The sequence below is a fragment of the Rhipicephalus microplus genome, chromosome 6 (genome assembly GCF_043290135.1).
Source record: "Rhipicephalus microplus isolate Deutch F79 chromosome 6, USDA_Rmic, whole genome shotgun sequence".
In the NCBI taxonomy this organism is placed as follows: Eukaryota; Metazoa; Arthropoda; class Arachnida; order Ixodida; family Ixodidae; genus Rhipicephalus; species Rhipicephalus microplus.
In genome coordinates, this window is record NC_134705.1 from 88,164,530 (window position 1) to 88,179,976 (window position 15,447).

The 15,447-nt window shown below is 42.9% G+C and overlaps 1 protein-coding gene across 2 annotated transcripts in view; it reads left to right on the top strand.

Annotated features, from left to right (window-relative positions):
• Rat1 (5'-3' exoribonuclease 2 Rat1) overlaps positions 1–15,447 on the top strand; it is a 125,493-nt gene that overhangs the window by 79,934 nt on the left and 30,112 nt on the right. For both annotated transcript variants that reach the window (XM_037418983.2, XM_037418984.2), the window contains exons 21-26: positions 2,199–2,306; positions 6,157–6,246; positions 8,718–8,790; positions 10,660–10,743; positions 11,349–11,452; positions 13,008–13,087. In XM_037418983.2, the coding sequence (XP_037274880.2) occupies positions 2,199–2,306; positions 6,157–6,246; positions 8,718–8,790; positions 10,660–10,743; positions 11,349–11,452; positions 13,008–13,087 (539 nt within the window). The remainder of the gene's footprint in view (positions 1–2,198; positions 2,307–6,156; positions 6,247–8,717; positions 8,791–10,659; positions 10,744–11,348; positions 11,453–13,007; positions 13,088–15,447) is intronic.

Here is a 15,447-nt window from a genome sequence, read left to right on the forward strand (position 1 = left end):
CAATCTCTACCACAGCGACAGTGGCGAGAATGCACGCTCGCGTCACAGCACGGACGACTTTCTGCATCCGAGGGGTGCGAGGGCCTGTTGCGCCAACTGTTCCCCTCGTTCTCTGCGTCTACGCTGCAACGCACGCTTGGTCGATTTCGGAAGTTTTGGTTTTGCAATCCGGTGGACACGTCTTGATGGTTCTTTTGCGATGTGCTGTAGTAATTATATATACAGTGAAATTGAAGCTCGCTGTTGTAAATTTTGCCAAAGGGAATGGGAAGCGTGCCACCGCAAAGTACTTAAAGGGGACGTACATCAGCATGACGACCAGCGCGATCGGTACGCGAGAATGCAGAAGAGTGTGCGCTTGCTAATGCAAGTTTCCTGCCTTTGAAGAAGGCCTTTTCAATTATCTGCGGATGCTTAGTTCTTCCGGTATCGCCGTGTCGTGAGACCTACTTCCCACCATTGCCAAAAGAGCTTCGAGAAAATGGGGCATTCAAACGCGCTTAACGGAGCCGTGGAGAATGCGCTACGGAAAGGCGGTGGCAGCGGCGGCGACGATGATTCCCAATCGGACTTCGCGATCAATGATTCCCACCGCACCGCGTGTAACCAGATCCGACTGGTTGAAGTACGTGCTCATTCCTTCAAAATTAACAAGTATGCTTCATTTGGGCTCCAATTTATTTCTTCTTTTTTTTTTTTGAATGCATATACTGCGTGCGTTAGGACTGTGACACAATATTTTGTATTCGCTCGCAAAATCCCTGCGTAATTTGCACACCATCTTCTCGAGGCCTCAAAACCGCGAGAAGTGCGCAAATTATGCAAGTAAATACAGTATTTGCTTGTTAGCTGGATGGTGTCTGGATGCTGGTTCTGTGTCTTTCTTTCTTTCTTTCAAAGTAGTGTGTGCATTGTAGGTGAGAGAGAAACATGCAAACATGCTGATTGGTTTGAGGGAGGGAAGTGGCGAACCATGGGGTGGTCATAGGTTTGTACTACATTTCACGTCATAGCCACGTTTGGTTTTTCATTGGTGGTGTGATCAGTGCAAAATGTCAGTTTGAAAATGGCAAATGCAACATATCAAGCATTCCTGAAGTGGCGGTATGACCAAAGCATCAGAACACGCTGCCGGACAGCTGTCCAGTAGAAATTCCCGTGGGAACACATAGGAACATGTTAGATATTCTAGAGAGGGTAGAAGTACTGAGAAATAAAAGAAAAAGCACTGAAAAGACTTGAAGAGTAACAAAAGAATCGCACCGGAATTGTGCAAAGAAATCGTGCATCATCGCGGAAAAAAAGCCTTTTGTCAGCGTACAGCTCCTTAGGCGCCAATTATTCTGATTCTGTAGTGGGAGTGATAGTGATGATGACATCAGAATTAGCAGTTCATGAGAATAAGACTGCTCAGCGTACACTAACATTAGTGTGCGCCATTGTAGGCAGCTTGACCTGAGCAGTGTTTCCATTAAGCACCCTCGGTTACTGTTTTAGGTGTCCCAAGCAACGTATAACGTCGCCTGATGAATTGATGTGTTATATCATCAGCTTCTAGACGAAGCCGTCATGGTGGGAATCGTGGAAGACACTCATAAGCTGTGGAACAATAAACTTCACTGTGCAATTTGGCTGAATATAGGTGTCAATTTCATTTTTTTGTCAATCAAAACGTGTTTTTTGTTGTTGTTTTTTTTTCAACCAAATATTCAATGTTAATGGGGGAAAAGAAAGCTTTGAAACAGAAGAACTGTCATGAAACAGAATGGTTGAGGGGTTAAAATCAATTTTATAAGTGAACTTGAATAAACATTATTGTGAAACACGTCACAAGTACGTAACTCATGAGATGATGAGTCAACTGTTGTGCGAAAGATCCTCTGAAAGCTCTCTGGCTTTCTTTCACTACCGCTTCAAGAAGTTAATTGCAAGTTCTTCAGACTGGAGTGGTTGTTTAGGGTACTGTAGCTCCTCAAGCTATATGTGAAGCAACGCTCACATTGCCTTCCCGAGGCTCAAAATGAGTGAGCCTTCAGTGGTTCCCCGCACAAAAGTGATTAAGTAGGATGTTCTGGGAAAATGTTGCGTATAATGTGTCATGTCTGAAATTGCATGGGATAAGAAATGGGCATTCGCAAGTGAATTCGCAGTTTTCTCTCTGCTGAATGCCATTTTTTCTTCTCTGTGCTTTCTCACAGGGTTGTGCATCCTGGAAGTGGTTTTTCCCGTACCACTACGCCCCATTTGCGTCTGACTTTATTAACGTTGGTGACCTCAATATCGAGTTTGAAAGAGGAACCCAGCCCGTGAGTGCTTGAATTCGAGTGCCTATGACAAAGCGTTGTTCTTGCTGATGTAGTTGACGATATAATTGCCTTATCTATCTGTTGGTGGATGTGTATTTGAACTGTTCGGCAGCAAGCTCACGCTGTGATTTTTGCTTTGTCGAGGGTGTGGTTGATTTTTGCTTTGTCGAGGATGTTTTGCTGGTGTGGTTGACTAAGCTTTATCTATCTGCTGGCTGTAGATGTGCATTTGGATTGTTTGCCACACTTATGCGGTGAGGCGTCTGTTACGAAGCATTGAGTTTGATTCCACAGCCTCTGTAGCCAAGTTATGATGAGGAGGAAATGTGCAAATGATGGTGCATTTATAGTTAGGTGCAGACTAATGAAATTTAATTAAATAATGTTATTCTTTCTCTGCGGCATCTTCTATATAGTTCCGATATTCTGATGTAAATCAAGCAATCAATCAATCGATAAACCAGTCAAAAAATTAATTGGTCAATATTTATGCCAATTGCATAAGCTGTGCACATGTTGGAGAGGACTTTTAATCGTGAATAAAACTGCCATAATCGGTTGTATTATCTAGTTGGTCGAATTAAACAAGGCAAATAAAGTCAAGCCCACTATGAGCTTATTTGGCAGTATTTACCTTGGTTCTAGCAGCCCCATATTCAAGATAGGGCCTCTGTTTTATGGGTACAAAGTAAAAAAAAAAATAGCTTCAACTAATGACATGCGAGTGTCGCAAACTATGTAGATATTGTATGTGCCTCAAACTTCTGGTAACAAAAGCATAGCATATGTCAGATTTGGCAATAAGAAAAAGATTGTAATTTTATTTTTTCAGAACAACAGCTACTTCAATAACCATACAATGACCGTCGAGGAGTAAACTATGTAGATATTGTATGTGCCTCAAACTTCTGGTAACAAAAGCATAGCATATGTCAGATTTGGCAATAAGAAAAAGATTGTAATTTTATTTTTTCAGAACAACAGCTACTTCAATAACCATACAATGACCGTCGAGGAGTACGTATAGTAGTTATGGGACTTTCTAATGTCATCAATGTCGTCATCATAACCACTGTAGTTGTGTTTTTCAATGCCAGATGGCCCCACTTGTCCTCCCCCCCCCCCCCACTAGAGTTTATTACGCATCTGCCTCCTGTGTCTCACCGTTAATTGCCTTGCAAAGTGTGATTTTATGCATGCAGTATTTTTTAAGCACTCGCTAAAATAAAGAAATATTATTTTGTTGAATTAATGGCACCATTTTATTCAGAAAAAAAAAGAAGCTCAACAAAGTGAGTCAAAAAAGATTTTCGGTCATTTTGGCACATTTTTTTTCTTTTTTTCTAGTCGTGAAAAGTTAATGTAATTTTGGTTCAAACTGAAGTTGACAATAATGGTAATTACTGTCAAGCAATTTGGGAGCAGCAGGATTTAAATAATAATACAATTGAAGTTATACAAGTAAGTGGCAAAATATGTTAGTTTAAGGGGAGATGCTACTCGAAGACACTTTTTTTAATATTCGTCCTAGAGCAATGAAACTTGAGCTGTTTTTAGAACTTCTTATGCTGATTTCAAATAAACAATTAGTTTTCTTGCAAGTTGCACACTTTTAGCTCTGCAACATGACAAAGTGAAAACCTTAACCCTTTTGCCCCTCCTCTTTTCATCCCTAAATGTCTGTAATTTTTTACCATTCATAGTTTATAATGTTTCAAATAAAGTGTAGAATGCAAATAACAAATTAGGAAGCACATACAAAATATGCAATATGTGTGAAAAATGATATACGTAAAAATTCCATATTTCACCTATCCTAGCAAAGGTATACATACAATTTTTTATTATACAATAAAATATTGAAATTAAAACTAGATAATTGCATTTGTCATACTTTGGAAAAAATTTCGGCAAAATTTTATGTAGATCCGAGCACCAAAAGGGCCCGGAAAAAGAGGGGCACATTGGAAAAAATGGCAAAATTTGTGTTTTCAGAAAAACGAGTTCTAAAGTTAAAATTGAGCTGTTATTTATGAAAGATAATAAATCTGATGAAATTTGCACACTAAAAAGAATAATCCTTCTTGTAGTGGCCACTACGACTAAAATACGCCAGCACCATTAGTTTGTCCCTCTCGGCTTTTTCGAGCCGACTCCTCACACACCTTTCGCTCACAGACAGGGCCTTGAAATGTTGCCAAACTTCCGCTCCATCTGGCAGAGCTTTGTGCCAACTGCAAGCTAGGAAGAAGTTCGACGGGTCTGCGAAATTCAAACTAAGTCCAGTGTCATGCCATTTTGCAGCCATGTTTTTGCCACATACCGTCGTACATAATGGCAATGTCGTCCCTGCTAAGTTCTCTCACTGCGAGCTCTTTCGACCTCGCAAGATCGGCACTGACGTCATCCATTGCCGCATCACTAACTTTCCGGCTGACGGGTGTGAATGACTTTTGATGCATTGACTTTTGCAAGCCAACAACTGCCGCAAATCGGATCAGCTGCTTGTAGCCTATTCCTACAAAGCGCGCTGCACAACGGCTTTCACTTGCGAGCAATCCTTTTTTTTCATTCATAACGGAGATAATATTACACGAGAAAAGCATTGTTCAGCGGCACTGCTCGGCAAGATATGGACCCTGCAAATAGGTTTCATAGCACATACAGGCGCGCAGCGGCCAATGGCGGTCCCCGATTCGTACCACGTGATAAGCCAGTCGCGGCGCTCGAAAAACGTGCCGAAGCGTGCTTCCTTTTATTATTTCTTGCGCTGCATCAGCGATAGAAACTGTTGCTATTTGAAGAGTGAGGCTCGACTCTTCGACTCGTGCGATCAACAATGGCGAACGGCGGCGCATTATCGGCGGCAAGGTGCTCGAATACTGCACACTTTGGACCTTTGCACCTGGTGCTCTTTAGATGCAACTTTAAAGCATTTCCAGTTAAGTCTCGTCCTGTATCATTTTTTTCATAACAGTAGAGGTACTAATCTTATCAAAACAGGCGAAAATAAAAAATCTGTAATTTTGAAGAAAAACTCGAGCTTTTCGACCCGCATCTCCCTTTAATCTTCGCTATACTTAGCTTGTCTGACATCTTACATATTGCTTCCAAGTGAGGCTTCTAAATGATTTTTTTAATGATGCTTTGGGGTGATGCTTGTAAGTGCTTTTAAGTTACGTGAAAGCTGCGCCGATGCGCCAAACTGCCCCAAAAGACAAATCCTTCTACATACTGCTACATTTTCACTTTTTTGCATCAAGTCCGCACCAAACATGACATTTTCATGTTTTGAAAACGGAACCGAGTTGAAGCACTCGAGCATGCGTCCAACAATTGCGAGCAACACCTATCCTTATATCCTCACGAGCACACACTACACTACAGTGCCACAGCTGCAACCACGCATCGATCGCAAAAAATAGGAATCTGAAAAATTTCAGTGGCTCGGTGTACGTTTTAGTGCCATATTATAATTTTTTTTTTTTTTTTTTTTGAGAACTAAATCATGTATTTGCACCGATCCACTACATCATGGACGCCACGTTTGTTTTGGAAAAAGGGCATGCTGTAAAAGTGGTGCTGTCCAAGAAGCAGTAGAAAGGAAAGGCATTCTTGCAAAGTGAACAATACCCGGATATTTCCAACGACTTGTTGCAACTGCTTGTGTTTTATGCTTAACAAAGCAGCATTTATTTCAGCGAGGCTAATGAGAAAGTTATCAGCAAACGTAAGCGCTATTTTTCATGCATATTGGTTCTCTAGGTTCCACGGGCTGTCAAGAAAAGTTGGTGCCGAGTATGGCGCAGTGTCGAGAGAATGTTTTCATCTTTCTCCCATTTCACCACAGTTCAAGCCCATGGAACAGCTGATGAGTGTGTTCCCAGCCGCCAGCAAGCAGCACCTGCCCCTGCCGTGGGCTGATCTCATGGATGACCCGGTGAGTGTGTTCTTCACACATCAGCACTGGAGGCTGCAAGGCTTTTGAGCACATGCCTGATTGTTGCAAAGGAAAATGGTAGTCTGCTGCTTTCATACAGAGAACATCAAATCAAATCAATGTTTATTAGCATTGTTTAGATGCAGACAAGCTTGGGCAAAAAGCAATTCAGTTTGCTTGTGGAAAGTCCAAAACGGCATGTTGAATGCACAAAATAAAATGTGGTGGGGGATATTGTTACGATTTCTACCTTGTTTGAAGTTATGCAACATTTATTCTCACAAAGGTACAGAGTATGTGTAAGAACACACAGTTATGCAAAATACAGTGGCAAATTCACTTCATCCAGCACAACAAATATTTTTACTGAAAATTAGTTACAGTGAATGCTTTTTTTTTTATCAGATAACCTGCATTTGTGTAGTTGTGTTTCACTGCTGAGCCGTGTGTTGTGCAAGTGAGGCAAACAATCGTTAGCATTTGTCATGTGTATTCAATCTGGCATAAAGGGATGTTCCAGAAGTCTTGTTTGCAAAGAGAATATAGAAAGGAGCATTCCCTCTTAGATTAGCAAGATTCATCTATCCGTGTAGGTACCCCAAACAATTTTTCAGGCCCCCTAAAACAACCCCAAAGGCGGTTTGAGTTATCCCACCCCTAGCATTTGCTTTTCGTTAAGCATAACCAGTGCATCATTCACTCGTTCACATCTAGCTGGAGACCTTTCTTGGATGAGTGCACAGGAATGACATCCTTTTCATTGCAAAAGATAAACAACAAATAGACAAACGGCAAGAAAGTCTCAACAAATAGCATAGAAAGGTGGTCAGTAACGGATAGCTGTTACTGATTGGCGTCTTAGCAAACTATCCTGAGATCATGTGTACCCATTCACCCCATACTACATTTCTTTATGCTTTCCTCCCCATTCCCAAAGTTTTTGTTGTCTTTATTCCTACGGATTGGTGTTTGCTATTAAATTCATATGATACATGTTCATATTTTGATGTTTCTGCTCCACCAGATTCTTGTATAGGCAACTCTTTCCATGGGCACTGAGCTGGCCGTAGAAAAGAAAGTTGGGCTAGTTGGAATACTTCCATGATTGACGCAGCGCTACAAAGTTTAAAGGAACGCAGAGTGCACAGGACGAGCGCTGCTACTGTGAAGTTTTAGCTGGCCAGTGTGAGGTTCACGCACAATAAACACCACAGTATGATTCTATTTACCGCATTTATTTACTTGCGTAATGAATCCCCCCCCCCCCCCACCTTCATTCTTGGAAGAAGAAAAAGAAATGTCTTTTTTTTAAATGTATCTGTTTATTTTTATTTCAGTGTGATACTCAGTGCTGTTGACGATCGAAACAACGTGAAATCAAGCCATTGTATCACAAAATAATGAGGCAATGAAAGTCAAAGCATAGTTTCTCAACCATGCTAAATGGTTGCGAGCAGCGGGGACGTGGACGACGTCAATCAAAATTTAGAAGTCGGGCCTTTCGGGGCAGAGTGCCATTTGTCGAATAAGGGTGAAACCTCTTTGCTTATAGTGTCATGCAAGCACAGCGGCCTGAGAACAAAGCAAAAAGCAAACGCATGACCTCCGAGATGGCGGGCACGTAGCGCAGAAACTCGCCACGTGCCCGCCAACTCGGAAACCATGTAAATTGTCTACCGTGCCGACAGCGTGTCGCCTGCGACGTTTTTGCACCACCATTTGGCGCTGCGTTTTTGTTGTCAGGTTTGTCGTAGTGAGCTTAGTTGAGGACACCTCTGACACTTGCTGAGCAGGGTGCGTATGGCCAGTACAATAGCTACACAGCTGGTTTGAAACTGGAAGGTGGTCGAGCATGCTCTATAGCATGGGAACCGAGCAGCTGGACGACACTTCAGCGTCGATCCCTGCGCGTTCGTTATAGAAGAAAAGAGCTTCGGGCTACAAAAAGATTCGTCTCGCATTTTGCGGGCCAAGACAAGCAAAACATTCATGTGAAATCTTCGCTGTCATAACTCCCATGACTTTTATCTCCCGCGTAATAAAGCCTCCCCTCAAATTGGCACCAACTTTTCTGAGAAAAACGTGGGTTCATTATGCGAGTAAATACATTATTTATTATGGTGTCAGGAAGTGGGAAAAGTTTGTCTCGCAAGATTTTTTTTTTTTTTTGCCACGAGTGAGTGATCAAGGTAGTTGAAGACATCTTTTTCTGTTTTTATTTTGGGCATTCCCAGATGGTAATGCTGCCATGTAAGCTAGTTTATGTCCGTCAATGTTCTCTCATCGTTTGCTTTGTAATCGGCACACAGTGTTTGTATGCACAAGGGACAATGTGCGTGTGGTGTTTGATGTGTGCTGTGTGTCTTTTCTCTGATTCCCTCATCCCGCTGCCCATTTTCTCTCCCCTAACCCCTCCCCATGTGCTGGCAGCAGCCTGTGGTGACAAAATTTTGCCTGCCTTGCTTCCTCAGGACTCGCCCATCATTGACTTCTATCCTACTGACTTTAAGATTGACCTGAACGGCAAGAAGTACGCCTGGCAAGGTGGGCAGCTTTGTATTTTGTTTATTTATTTATTTTTGGAAATGATGTCCTCATGTTCACCGCTTCCCTTAGTCCTTCACAGTCTTTAGCCACGCTTTCCAATGGCCCCCAATCGGTTGCTCTGGAAGAGCACCGATAGTATCTGCATTAATCATTAACCGTCTTAAAGCATGACCCTAATGCATGACCTTTTCAAAGCCATTGAAAAAACCTGCGGTATTCCGGCATCTGTTTACTTTTTGAATGGCAGTTATGGAAAGCAGCCTTGACCTACAATGCAATTCAAAGAGGTCCTAGCCCGCTAGTGTAAGCTCGTCTCGTACAAGCTCTGACCTGCCCTATTTGATATCCCACAAAGTTTATTTTGTATAAGAGTTATATCTGTGCAAATATTCAAACACTTTGGATATTTGAATGAATATTACAGTAGTTGAATCTGCTTGGATTCAAATTGAAATTATTGCCAATTTCGAAGTATTCGAAGTGACTGAATTGTTGTACGATAAGCTACCTGTAATTCTCTGTAAAGATGGTTTCACTGCAGTAGAGGTGTGCTAAGTCGTGAAAACAGTTGTCTAGAAGTAGTTCGCACTGTCACAAAGTTTTGCTTTAAGGTTAAATGAATATACCACTCTCGCATTGGTTCCTTGTTTCTTAAGTTTAAAAGCATTTTACACCAATGTATATGCTCTAAGTGTAGTAAATAAGTGTACTTTAAAACGTAACATATTTTCTAGGTTTTCACTTGCAATCTACTGAAAGTCATATTCTGCGTTCATTCAAAGTTGCTTGCACTTTCTTTGAATGAGAGAAGATCAGGTGCCCTATTTCATTTTTAAAAAATAATATTGTGCAGGTTGGTTGGGTCATGGCAAATGTGCTAATTTTTGTTGATAATATATGATATATACCACTTGAATTTGATTCTATAATATTTGAGTGGTACCGCTATTCGCATGGAATTCACTTCAAAAATAAAATTCACTATTCGCACAAGCCTAATAAGAATGTTTCGAATTTGAAGAAAACTTGTGCGTGCGTAATATTGTACTGTGGAATGAGTGCGTGTGACGTGGTATTATGTTTTTTTTTTTATTATTGCCATAGCAATTATATGCAGTCTCGGCGGGTTTTTTTGCCATAGTTGCCACCATCATTCACGTATATGTATATGTAGGGAAGGTCGTGCTAGCCTCCTGTTTCTGCAGAGCGAACACTGCCTTTCCAGCTGCGATCGTCTGCGCGCGCTTATGTCGCTAGCAAACAAGGGCAGGGGGGCGCTTATGGTTGCCACACTAATGCGGCAATAATCAGGGCGCGCCTTGTGCCCCCATGGCAGGTGGGAGCCTCTATGGGCTGCTCTCTTCAACACGGAAAAGCAATGCCAAGAGCTTACCTGGAGCGGTCGTGTTATCTTACACCAGCGTTTGTATAGTTACGTGAGATCAGATCTGAATGAGTTGACTGCCAGCCTGACTTGTATGTATAACATTGCAATATGTCGCTATCACTTTCATTGCTTCATCTTTTCGGTGGAACTGACTTTGTGGAATCATCCTTGCCACAGTTGCAAACTACACTTGAAAACATGCGCACTAGTATATATGGCCACCGAGAAAGCTTCTTGAGACACAGCTAGGTATCCAGTGGCTATGCACATTTTGCAGGTTCTGTACAGTTTGTCATAACTTACTCGCGTTCATCTGTACCTGTTATTATGTTTAGCGTGTCATTTATGTATGTATGTTTCGTGCATCATTTGTACCTGAGAAACGCCGGGCACGTTTCAATCTGCTTATCGCGTTCATTGCTTTGCCTTGGTGGCAAAGCTGTGACACCTTAAAATTATTTTGTTAAATTCTTCCACAGGTGTAGCATTGCTACCCTTCGTGGATGAGAAGCGACTGCTCGAGACTGTGCAGACTGTCTATCCACATCTCACTGAAGACGAGAGTGAGTTTTATTCTCATTATCTCTTAGTTTATGTTATTTCTTGAATACTACTACCATGATCAATGCATTCCATAATAAGTGCTGAAAAGGGCGTGTATGCATTTGTGTGTGTGTGTACATGCATGCACACGTTTGTTGGGTTGCATAGAGGGAAAGAGGGATATGTCTAAGGGTAGCAGGAGCAGAGCTATGAAGCAGATTCTAAGCTTTCTGGAAATAAGAGACTCATATGTGATAACTCATTCAAGTCTGCAGTTTTGGGTTGCAGTTTTCTTCATACAGACATGGCTCCTGTCTCTTTAATCTTTTTTAGTACCGAATGGTGTCGTAAGCACTTTGCACAGATCAGGGGCAACATTTTAGAGATGTCGCACCGTCTTTACTAAGCTGCCTATACACGCGAGAGCAATGCTGTGGTAAATGTTGGAGCCACAGATTAAAAGTTCCAGAACTGAGCCAAACTCAAAGCGAAGTAAAAAGTGAATAGTAATGCTGGACGCAGTAGTTTTCTGTGTTGCGATCCTTGCCATTTTTTTTGTTTCTCTTTCTATGCTTTTTTTTTGTGCTATTTGTTGTAGCACAATCGTACTCGGCTTGATGTGCAGGGAAGCGCAACACGAGAGGGGACGACGTCTTCTACGTGCGCAAGGGCCATCGCGGCTACAGCTATCTCCTTGGCCTTTATGAAGCCTGCAAGGACTATAACATGGTGAGGGGGACTTACCCGCTTTTGAAACTGCACGTTCCCTGTTTTTTTCAGTGCGGCACGTACCACCTTCAAAGCCATACATGTTAACAAAAGCATTGTATGCACGCATCTCATAGACTCATTCCCTTATGTTGATGAATAAGGAAATGTCTCAGTCATAGGAGAGGTTGGTCCTGAGTGCCCTTTCAAAAGTGAAGGTAACGGAACTAAAGATTTTTTCTTAATTTTCATGCCATCCTACGAGCCACCAGTTCATAGAGAGATAGTGGATGTTGGTCGAATCGGAAGGCACAATAAAACGAGGCTTGGTTGTACACCTGATTGTTAGATGATTTTCTTGAGGCCGCAGCAAAACATCTAAATGAGCCTGACGAACTTGCATTAATTAGGTCCCACTGGTGTTCATGCGCTCATCAGCAGTCGCCAGCATACAGTTTCCTAAAGTTAACTAAAGAGGACTCTGGGGTGCTTCAATCATTTAGCGACCATGGGAATGATGGGTAGTACATGGATTTGTCTTGTCTTCGTGCTTTCGGGCTTTGAACGCATTTGTGGCTTTGTTTGTTGCTGTGTTTTGGTTTTGTTTAGAATGAAAGAACAAACTATTTATAACTTAGTTACCCGATCTGAATTGATGAGCCTAGAAGGTTTTGGTGAAGTGCAACTTCAGGACATTTGCTGATTGTCGTTTCATAATAAAGCAGCTCTAAGCCAGGCGAAGGCAAATGGAGCCGATAGTAGAAAATTTAGGCAAATCGATGTATTACCCATCGTTCCCTTGCTCGCTGAAGCGCCATGCGTTGTAGCTCCTATAGGTACAAGCATTAGAGTTCCCTCTAGTGTACTTATAAGAAACTCAATGGTCGCCAGTGACTTGGCAACACTTAACAACCCCAGAAACTGTCTGTCAGAAACTTTTTCCTCCTTATCAATGTGATTCTATGGGCACACTTTTTTCTGAGACCTTTCATTATGTAGTTTAACTGAAGTTGTCGTTTGCGTGAGTCTAAAAGTGTCATGTATCAAATGTGAGTAGTGCTGTCTAGATTATGCGTTGTACTAAACTTGGTGGACTGAGCAGTTAGCATTCGCATATGAACATGCTCTTTTATTAGGAAGTTATGTTATAGGAAGAATTTGTGATAGCTTTACTTTTTTTTATTGGCCCGTCTGATAGAGTGATCAGCCATGAAAAAGTGTTGGCCCTGGTTTTGATCCTTGAGCAAGGAGCAAGATATTTCAATAGTTCTGTGATATGTTACATGTTAAGCATGGCTAGGTCTAGAAGAATAGGCCATTGAGCAATGTAGTAATTTTTGATGGAGAAAATTAGTTTTAAGTCAACTGGAGATTGTACGTGTCCACTGTCAAATCCTTTGGCTTTCTTTGTGATGCTTTTTGTTAATTTCACATTAGTTTCATCACCTTAATGGCATTTTTTTTTTTTGTGCAATTCTGTGAACCTATGGTTGGTAGTGTTGTCTATGCCAGCAAGTTCAAGTTTAGGTGCTTCAGGCCCATGTCAGTATGTAATGCGAGCAACATTGTGCTTCAGGAGTTTGACCTGGAACCGAAGTACTTCAGTGGAATTGGCGGGAAAATTCTGCTGAGCCACAATGCTGTTGGACCAGGAGAGTGAGTGGCATTCTTTCACCTAAAATATCTAGTTTATTCCTTGCTATATACCGTATGTACTTGTGTAAAGGCTGCATCTGTGGGTCGTAAAAGCCACACCTTCGATTCAAGAGGTGGAAACCGAAAAACAGAAAAACTTCAACGAATAACAAAAATCCAGGAACAGGTTCTAGTTAACATATTTGAAGTAACAAAGGTTCTAGCCTACAAATTTCGAGTGGCTGCAAAAATTTTTTACTGTGATCTTTATTGTCGTGGCTAGCATTGGAGATGGTGCAGTGAATGAGGGTGTTGGTAAATGTGGTGTAAGCAGTGGTGACCGCAATAGTGAGAGTGAATGGTCAGTAAGACAATAACTTGGGCAAGTTGGTAATGGTTCGTCTTGATTTAAACAGCATACACACATAAAAGAAAAAATAAAGAAAAAGCATCGTACACACAGCAGCAGTTGTCATGCGTGTTGATGGTAGAAATGAGTCAACCGATATGTTCAGAGTTTGCAAGGAAGGAGATTCCGTGGTTTTGCAAATGAAAATCTCTTGTTGCCACTCATGCTGAAAACTGATGGAAATAATAAATCACAAAATGCAGGCATGCTTGAAAAATCAGATGTTTTTATTAGTACATCTGCCGTGGTAGTGGCTAAGGTGACACTGCTAGGATCAAGGTTGCGAGTTCGATTCCCTACAGATGGCAGCCACCTTTTGATTGGGCGAAATGGAGGAAGACTCAAACAGGTGTGACTTAAAGGGACACTAAATTTAAGTAAGAATTTACGTCAGAGTGAAAGCTCAATATATGAAAACATCTAAAACGACAATATTGCTACATGCATGTATATTGATATTCTAAGGGGCGACGCGCGTGTGTGCCTGACGAGGAAGACGAAGGGTTGACATGACATTACCGCTGGTTTTGAATATATCTCATCCCCAGCCTCGTCGTTACGGCGTCTCTTCTTTTCCGTAACATATTTGGTGGAGGTGGAACGTTCCCCGTCTTCACGAAGCTTCGCAGTGGCCGCACCGTTCAGTCTCCGGCCATGGCTACCAATGACAACAGCCCGTCAGCGTCTCCATCTGTAGCTCCAGTCACTACATACCTGACGATGCCCACCCCCCGTGATCCCGGTACATTCTCCGCACAACCTGGTCTCGACATCGACTACTGGCTACGTATGTACGAGCGTGTTAGCCACACACACCGATGGGACCCTATCATGATGCTCGCCAATGTAATATTTTACTTGGACGGCACCCCACGGGTCTGGTTCGACGCCCATGAGACCGAGCTCACCAGCTGGGATACCTTTAAGGAGGGACTACGCGACATCTTTGGGGACCCGTCCGGTCGCCAAATGGAAGCGCGAAAAGAACTCGCCACTCGTGTGCAGTCCTCAACAGAGTCGTATGTCTCGTACATACAGTATGTGCTCGCGTTGTGCCGAAAAGTCGACGAGCAAATGACAGAGAGTGACAAGGTGTGCCACATACTTAAGAGCATCGCGGACGACGCCTTCAATTTGCTCGTCTACACTAACGTCACGACTGTAGATATGACTATCAAGGAATGCCGCCGCTTCGAAATGGCCAAAAGCCGCCGTGTTCTGCCTCAGTTTACGCGGCTACCAAACACGGCTGTTACATCCACTTGCACCGATCTCGGTGCCACACCACCCATGCGGGACAGCGTGACACGAATAGTTCGACGGGAGCTTGAGGCGTCAAGTCCGGCACCATTTCCTCCACATCCGCTCAACCATGGCGCCGCACAAACGCTTCCGCCGGTCTCCGTTATTCAAGTCTTCGTGAGGCAGGAAATTGCAAAGCTTGGTTTTCCTGTGGCCTGCTCTGTCTCCCGACCCGTCGCCAGACCAATGACAACAAATGCACCACGCCATGACTTACATTTTATTTCGCGATCCCGCAATCCGGCGGAATGGAGAACTGCAGACGACAAGCCGATCTGCTTCTGCTGCCACCGAGTTGGCCATATCTCCCGCTCCTGCCGCAGCACTTGGACGCCCTCAAACTGGAGCCCATTTTCTTCTAATCGACGATACGAGGACTCCTGTCGGTATTCGCCCAGTCGTGTGTACCCTTCTTCCGACGTCCCTAACAGCCGCTCCACTGCTTGTTCGCCGTCACCTCAACGCCGCCGTTCCCCATCGCCCCAACCACGCCGCCATTCGTCGCCGGTCAACTATGGATCCTCTTGGACGGAAAACTAGATCATGCAGCTCCGGGAGGTAGTGCTGCATCGCTTGCGAATGATCCAAATCCTCCGTTGACGCTCCCCACTAATACGAACTTGATTGAGGTGTATGTGGACGGTATTTCTTTGACGGCGTTAGTCGATGC